The sequence below is a fragment of the Arvicola amphibius genome, chromosome 1 (assembly GCF_903992535.2).
Source record: "Arvicola amphibius chromosome 1, mArvAmp1.2, whole genome shotgun sequence".
Taxonomy (NCBI): Eukaryota; Metazoa; Chordata; class Mammalia; order Rodentia; family Cricetidae; genus Arvicola; species Arvicola amphibius.
Genome location: NC_052047.1, coordinates 152,474,190 through 152,482,691, shown reverse-complemented (window position 1 = coordinate 152,482,691; position 8,502 = coordinate 152,474,190). Strand labels below are relative to the sequence as shown.

Genomic DNA, 8,502 nt, shown 5'->3' with positions numbered 1-8,502 from the left:
GAATTCTGAAGCTGTGACCAGCGAAGTGGATGGCCCGAAGAAAAGTCTGAGTCCTCCCATAACGAAGCCCGTCTTCGCAATGCAGGCTGGGACTTGTAGTTCCGAGCTACACTCGCTTCCCAGACCGAGCAATCACTTCCTCATTGCTTTGCGTGCCGCGGCTCCCGGAAGTTGGGGCGTGTTAAAAGCGTCTATGGCCTTTTCCCACAGATTGACAGCACTGACAGCCAATAGATAATCGGACTCCTGTGTCCTGTTACATGATTGGTTTGCAATTTTGTAACCGCCCTGACAAACTTAGGGGGAATTGGCTGAGCCACAGTTTTGAAAATCGTAGATTCGCCCGCGCTCGCCGCTCCGTTGGTCCTTGCCTGCGGCGAGCCCTGAGCCCAGGCGTCTAGCGGGTTGGGCTTGGCGGGGAACTTCTGCGGGGGCCGCGGCCGGGAATCGTAGTGGTCGGGGCAGACGCGCCGACGCCGGGTGAGTGAGTGCAGGAGGTCGGCGTGGCGGGGTCGCGGTGGTCGGCATCCGGTCCTGTCCGCTTCTTTGCCCAGGCCGAGCCAGGGGCTTGACCCCTCGCCCTCGCCCCTTGTTCCTGTGATGTGGGGGTCGCTTTCCAATGGTGCTGGGCTTGGAGCTAACCTCCACTCCAGTGCACCTGGGTCCTGGGATCTGAGAATGACCGATCCCCTCCCCCACGCGGGGCCTAACACCTAGTACACAGCCTGGGCTGCTCTGTGGATCCGGACCCAAGTCTACATACCCTAACGGCTGCTGAGCTTCCTGCACCCCAGCTGAGTAGGACTTTAAAACTGTCCCAGGTGTGATTAATAAAAATGCTGCAGGATCCCTGGTGGCGGCAGGGAGCAGAAACGCGCAGGTCCCCAAGTGGTGGCAAGCAGGGGGCAGCGGGTCCCGAGAGCAGCCAGTCCCAGGCAGGGACGGCGCACGAGACCATGCCGCAGGTCTTCGAAGGTGGCTGGTCCCTGGTGGCCAGAGACGGACGGATGGGCACGCCATGTAGAGTGAGGTTGGATATTAGGTGGGTTTATAGAGGGGAAGGGAAAGGGGGAGAAGAGCAGAGAGGGAGAGAAGTGGGGGGAGAGAAGGGAAAGACTGAAGCTGCCTCTCCGAGAGGGAGACGGAAAAGAGAAGGAACCCAGGCTGGAAGCTGAAGATCAGCTTGCCTCAGCTGACAGGGGAGGGAGTGGGCGTGTCTTGTCTCTTAACAAGACAAGACCATTACACCAGGTCCGGAAACCGAACCTGCCTCTTACTTTGTCATTAAATTAAATTAAGAGACAAGACACGACCATTACACCAGGTCCGGAAACCGACTGCCTCTTACTTTGTCATTCCTGCCAGTAGTCTCTTGTCTGCAGTGCAGTTCCGTCCAGCCTCCTGCTGCCCAGGGGAAGGGTTGTGCTGTTCTGACCTTGTAGGTAGTGTCCAGGAGGCCTGTAGCTAGTGGTTTAGAGCAGTTTAAATCCATGCTCTGCCTCCTGATTTACTTGGTGACTTTGACTTAGACTTCTTGTCACCTACGTGCGTGGGTATCCTGGAATCTGTGGCAAGAAGGAAATGAGAGGGTCCCTGACCCGTAGTAGGACTCTGAATGAGAGAGCTCTGAATGAGAGAGCAACTATAGTGATCGATCATCGTGCGTGCAGGTGCATGGGGAAAGGTGCTTAGTTCACTTCCTGCACCCTAAGAGAGAATGCAGTGGAGGCGCTAATCTGGTGAATGGCACGAAAGAAGTATTTATGGAAAGGAAGTGATCTCCCTTCTCCCTTGGTGGGACTTGGGTGCTCTGGTTCTTGTATGGGCTTAGGGTGAAGTTTCCTAGGAGTCTGATTCTTGTTACACCCTCCTTTCTCAGGGTCACCTCTTCTGACTTGCAGTGAGGGCCTGAGGAAGTGTGGTTTTGGACTTGGTTGACAGAAGCTCGCATTCATGTTGGCAGTTTGAACAGATGCTTTGTAAAGTTACCCACTTGTTGCTTTCTGTAGCTCCTCTGCAAAAGTCTTTGGTGTCTTTGAACAGTTCTCTTTACTGACCTTGAACTTTACTCTTTACTGTCTTGGGCTTTGCCAGGCAGGCCTAGTGCAGAGGGATGGGGAGACTCGGGTGGCAGTGGGAAGGCCATATTTGTGATTAGCCTGACTGCACAGTTGTTCCTAAAGCCACGGTGCTCCTGTCTTTGCTCCATTTAGTGCTGCTCTTGGCAGTTAGCTCAGGGTCTTTGGGTGTGTATTGGCCTGTCCTAACCTGTACCTAGTGAGTTACTCACTGAATGTCCCTGTGTGTGATGGTGATGGGAAGGGAAGTTTCAGGATTAGTTGATGGATGAATGAATTCATTCCTCAAGTGCCAGGCATCTAGAGGGCTATACATTTTCTTGTTGATGAACAAGACGAACGGCTTGTCTTCAGGGAGCAATGTTTAGTAGGTAGAGAGAGCAACAGTGAGACAGTCACTCATTTGCTGTGCACATAACTGGAATCTGTGTGTGAGATCTTGGTTTGGGTTGGAGGTCTGGCCTCCCTGAGGATCTGAGAGCTAAGTGAAGAAGCTATACAAAACAGGAGACAGAGTTCCTAGAAGGCAGAACTTGTTTGAAGGACAAAGGGATAGTGTGCCCCACAAATCAAACTGAAGAACTTTAAAGGAAAACACTAGAATGTTTTAATGCTACAGTGTATCTGTGGCATTAAATTCCAGAAGGATGGGGGATCGGTAATCTAGCTTTTCCTTCTGTGACCTTTGTAGGCAAGAGACTGAGGTGTACATGTGTGGTTCCTGCCTTTCAAAGTGTAAGTTGGTAGTCACCAATCTGATTACAGGAGAAGGCCAGTTCAGGTACCCTCTCCACTATTGCTAGGAGTCTTAGCTGAGGTCATCCTTGTGGATTCCTGGAAATTTCCCTGGCACCAGATTTCTCCCTAACCCCAAAACGCACCCTCCCCATCAAGATGTCTCTTCCTAATTGTCATCAGAGAGCCTTTCTTTACCCAGTAACTGATGGAAGCAGATGCTGAGATCTACAGCCAAGCACTGGGGTAAAAAGGAGAAAGGAGGAGGGACTGTACAATTGGGAGGAGGGAGTGGATGAAGAGGGCCCACAGAGACAGCTGACCTTAGCTCATGGGAGCATATAGAGTTTGGATCAACAGTGAGGGAGCTTGTCCTCTGCATGTGTGTGACAGTTGTGTAGTTTGGTTTGTTTGTAAGACTCCTAGCACTAAGATCAGAATCTGCCCCTGCCACTTAGCTGGCTTTTGGGAATCTGTTACCCGTGCTGGATTACCTTGCCCAACCTTTATGCAGGGGGAGGAGCTCATTCCTACCTCAGCTTGATGTGCCATGCTTTGTTCAAGCCCATGGTAGGACTGCCCCTTTCTCAGTGAAGACAGTGGAGGAGAGGAAGGAAGGGAAACTGTTGTTGGCATGAAAATAAATGAAAATGTTAATTAAATAAAATTTAAAAAAAGAAAAAAGTTACATATTATCCTAAAAGAAAGTGTAAGAGTGGTGGCTCACTGTCCCTGTGTAAGGTGAAATCTGATGTACTATAGATTATGGCTGTCGTCCATTATTTTGTCCTTTTGTGTGTTTACCATAAAAGTGTATTTATTATGTATTTACTGCTTGGGGTATTTATTGAGACTCTGGTATGACAGTAACAGAATACTTCCACTTAGTGTAGGACTTTTGCTATGATTTTATAACCAGATCATAAAGCAGATATCCAAACACCCAGTTTTTTAAGAAAGTAAGGAAAACTGGCATTTCATCATCTTTTGCCTGATATTTATAGACAGATTTTCCTGAAAACAATACATTGCTTTCTCACCCTACTCCCTCGTCCATTTATAGGGCATTTTAAATCTAGGGAGGGCCTTGTGGGGTCTCTTTGGAGAGCGTGTCTATGGACTCCTCATTTCTTAGCATGCACCACCATTCTCAGCTCTACAGTCCATTTACGTGTTTATTTGTATTGTGTATGTCTGTATACATGTTGTGTGACAAAACTTTACCTGGGGACATGCAACAAACACCCCAAGGTCTACTTAACCCTAGATAGAGAACTTACAGCAGATAAAGTACAGATACTACCAAAGTTTAACTTGGTGAACCAGTGAGTTTTATTGGGGTTATTTACAGGAGCAAAAATGACTCAAAGACAGCCTCATCACCAAGGCCCACCCCAGCATCGGCAGATCACAAAATCTGGGATGCCTGTAGTACACTGCACAAATTGCAGCCAGTTCAGCAGGTGATACAGTGTCCTTCCGAGTGACTTAGTCAGTCCATAAACCTCATCCAGGAAGCTAGGTTGGTTTCTCCTTTTTGCAGCTCAGCTTGTCTTGAGACTCTTCTTGGCATCTGGGCTCCTCTTAGGGTCTTCTTTGCAGCTCAACTCTGCTTGTCTGAGAGGGACCCTCAACTTTTGCTGCTTACTCTGGCAGGGAGGGTCTTAGTGAATTTGATCAGTTTCAGGCACTTCCTGGAGCAATTTTGAGTTGTTGACTTTCCTGTTTAAGGAGCTTCCCAGCAGATGGAATAGTTCAATCTGGGAGGACACTGTTATACAACCATGCAGATGTGGCATAGCTTATATAGAGGCCAGAGGGCATCTTATAGGAGTTATTTCTCTCCTTCCATTTGGGTCCCAAGGTTATTCCTCTCTCCACAGCCATATCCCTTCTTGCTCCACCTCCCTTGCGGGGATTAAAGGTGTGAGATTCCCAAGTCCTGGGATTAAAGGTGTGAACCACTACTTCCTGGCCTTTGATGGTTTAGCTCTGTACTCTGTTTTTTCAGCATTAGCCCCTATATCTGACTCTGTGTTTTTATTATTAATATCAATTAGAATTTGTGCCACACCTGGCACCCAACATGGGGCTCAAACCCATGACCCTGAGATTAAGAGTCTCATGCTCTACTGATTTATAATGCAAGTGGTCTTTTTGTAGTCCCAGCCCAGTCAAAGATTAAAGCTGGATTTGGAGTTGGAGTGTGGCTCTCGCTTTCTCTAAACCCAAGCATGCTTATTAAAGTAAAACTCCAAATCTCTGTCTCATGTCAGAAGAGCCACCTGATGTGGAACAGTAGAAAAACAAGTATTTAAGGACTATTTTATTGCCACTAATCTTTGATTTTTGACTCTTTAACAACTTAATGTATATCTCAAAATTTATGAGATTAATATATAAAACTTTTTGTTATATTAATGATCATATAGAATACTAGTTAATTCTAGAAAAAGGCTTCATCTAGCTTCCTGTATATGATTTTGGGTTTGAGTCTCTATCAGTTTTCTGCAGTGAACCATAAACATGAAGTCTCCAAAAGGAGGATGGGGCCCTATAATGATGATTCCACCAGCAGGATGATAACACCACTAAGCTGAAAAACACCACCCAAAGATCAGCCTTGGATTACAAACTGCTCAGAAAAATTTTGAGGTGGTTAGCTGAGATGATCCAGCCTCATAGACTACTCTAGCCAGGACTTGAAATAAGCCCTGCACGTTCCCATTATGCAGAGACTGGACAACAAGAGGCAGCTACCTCTCCCAGGACTTGACAGTTAGCTCAGATTTTTCTTTTCAGGATCCCCTAAAGATGCCATTGCCCCCAGATAGCAGGAAGTAAATTTAAGAACATGACACTCACATACCCAAGAGGTGGGGTGGGTGGTTTTTGGTCATTCAGTGGGTTATGGATATTTGTTACTGTTTAAAGAGATTGCTTACAAGTTGTTATTGATAATGGTCAGGAAAAAGGCTAAACAAAGGAGACTAGATTCAGGGTTCTTGTTTTGAAAAGAGAATAGGTGACACAGATATGATAGGATAAAAGGGTAGATTGTTGAATCTACTCTGAAAAGAAAAATGAGAGGATATAGATATAAGATAAAAGGTAGATTATTGAATCTACTTTCAAATCTAGTTTTAAATACTTTACATTGGATTGGACTTTTGTACACTGTATACAAACTTTTATATTGATACAAATTTGAGATAAAATCTAGTTTTAAATACTTTACATTGGATTGGACTTTTGTACACTGTATACAAACTTTTATATTGATATAAATTTGAGATTAATTTTGTTAGAACATACTATACATACATTTCTATTCTTATTCAAGGTATTGTACCTATATAGCTCATTTAACAATGTAATGTAAATTTTTAGCCTTTGAAAGTTATTGTCAACTATTTAGATAATAAGGAAATGCAGATTAGTAGTCTATTATAATTGAACTTGTAGTCATATTAGGTATGTTTTCAGTGTCACACAGATATACTTTAGATAGATAGGTAATCTTTAAATACTTCAAAAATCTATAGAATATGGCATAACATTTAAGATGTTTTAATAACATAGGTTCTTTTTTATTTTATTTTTATTCTTTTTAATAACTATGAGACATGTCTGCTCCTGGCAGCACCACTCTACTTCAGAAAAGATAATGGGCATCGAAGAAATTCCACATGGAGTTGACTTTCTTTGTTGCAAAAGTAAACCACTGGGTAAGAAAGTGCCCTTGCCTAAATGGACAAGCAGGACATAAAGAAAGTGAAAATCTATTGGATATGGTAGGTCTGTAGGCCTAAAATGGATGCCCAATGTTGCAGAGGAACCTTGGGTGACTATCCAGATGGCCAGCTGTTTTTGTCATTTCTCTAATTTTTTTGGAAGTCGATTGCTTGCACTTCCTGCTTACTTAGTTAATATTATTTCCTTCAACTACCTTCTCTGAGGTAGTTGAAGACTAGATATAGTTTTCATTATTTACCAGATGCAGAAAAGAAACTCACTAAAGAGGTGTAAAGTGTATAAGGTTGAGAGTTATCAAAAGATATCAAAAAAGTTTTGGATGGTAATGCAAATTATGATAGAAAGTAAATTAGGTATAAGACTTTGAATTCACCAAGATAGGATAGATAATGGAACATTTTCTCTGAATTTGTCAAATGCAAATGGACTAGTCATTGTTGATATACTTATTGCCTGTATATATTGTATATAGTTATTGTACTTATTGTATATAGTTTTTCTTATATTAGTTATAGCCTTTTTTATTTTAGACCAAAAAGGGGAAATGTAGTGTAGGGATATTTTGTTTGTGTTTTAACAAATAAAACTTGCCTACAGATTAAAGTGCAGAGCTAAACCACTAGAGGTCAGGTGGTGGTTCACACCTTTAATCCCAGCACTAGGGAGGTGGAGACAGGAAGGGATATGGCTGGGCAGAGAGAGGACTGTAATGAGGGAGGAGACAAGACCTCATTGCTGTCTGAGGTTTGGTGGAGACAGATGCTGCCTGGAGATGGCAGTCTGAGGACGGGATCGCCCCTTCTGTCTGAGCATTAGTGGAGGTAAAAGAACTTCTAGTGGCTGGCCAGTTTGCTTCTCTGATCTTCAACATTAACCCCTATATCTGACTCTGGGTTTATTATTAATACAAGTTAGAATTCATGCTGTAGGATTGAACTCAGGTCGTCAGGTATGGTGGCAAGTGCCTTAGCCTGCTGAGTTGTCCTGCTAGCCCTCCACTGTCATTTTAAAGAGGCAGTTGGATTTGATGTCCTGATGTCTGGTATCTGGGGTCAACACAGGATGGCCATGTCTTAGTCCCATCCATGAGAAGTGGGAAGAGAGCCCACACGAAAATGAACAGTTCTGTATTTGGGTAAAGAGAGAGAGTATGGGGGATGGGTGTTTCCCCTTGATCCAGAAAGGTCATATTAAGTCCCCACAAGACCTTTTGTAAAGTTTATATCAGAATTAAAATGTGAGTGTGTAGAGACAGTCATGCTCTGTGTTTGTGTTGTCAAGGGAGTGGGTAATGTCATTTCTTTTCGTGAGATGCAGTCATTGGGTTGGCGTTTAGAATTTTGCAATGGCAAGAGGCTCTGTATTGGGATGCACGGGTTTTGGCACAGGGTATTGTGTGTGATTTTTGGTTCTGGTAGACTGCCTAGAAAAGGTCCTGGTCCTAGCCTTGAATCCTTAACGCTTTTTGTCCCTACCCTCACCAGACAGTGCCACCATGGGGACTAGAGCCCCAGGGCCCATTCACCTGTTGGAACTATGTGACCAGAAACTCCTGGACTTTGTCTGCAACGTGGACAATAAGGACTTGATGTGGCTCAAGGAGATTAAGGAGGAGGCTGAGCGCATGTTCATCAGGTAAAGGGGGACATGCTGGCATGGGTGTCCTGATAGGTAAGACAAATAGCCTGTCAGGGTTTCTTCCTAAGTGCTTGTGTGCTGGGACCACCCTAGTGCAGTGGGCAGGGGAGAAGCGATTGAGCCCTTCTCCTGGCTCACTGTAGTTAGCTGTGTTTCTTGAGTGGGTGGCCTCTGGTGACTTGTCTTGGAACTTGCTTCCCTGTCAGTGACCAGGAGGAAGCTCTGAGTGTCCAGTTGGTGACTTCACATAGCTTTGGAGAGCTTTCCTGGTCATGGTCTCTCTAGCTTGACTTGT

At 44.7% G+C, this 8,502-nt stretch overlaps 1 protein-coding gene across 2 annotated transcripts in view; it reads left to right on the top strand.

The window, feature by feature from the left end:
- Nucleotides 1–343: 343 nt before the first annotated feature.
- LOC119803961 (inner centromere protein) overlaps nucleotides 344–8,502 on the top strand; it is a 29,178-nt gene continuing 21,019 nt past the window's right edge. For both annotated transcript variants that reach the window (XM_038315489.1, XM_038315480.1), the window contains exons 1-2: nucleotides 344–480; nucleotides 8,054–8,204. In XM_038315489.1, the coding sequence (XP_038171417.1) occupies nucleotides 8,065–8,204 (140 nt within the window). In that variant the 5' untranslated portion in view covers nucleotides 344–480; nucleotides 8,054–8,064. The remainder of the gene's footprint in view (nucleotides 481–8,053; nucleotides 8,205–8,502) is intronic.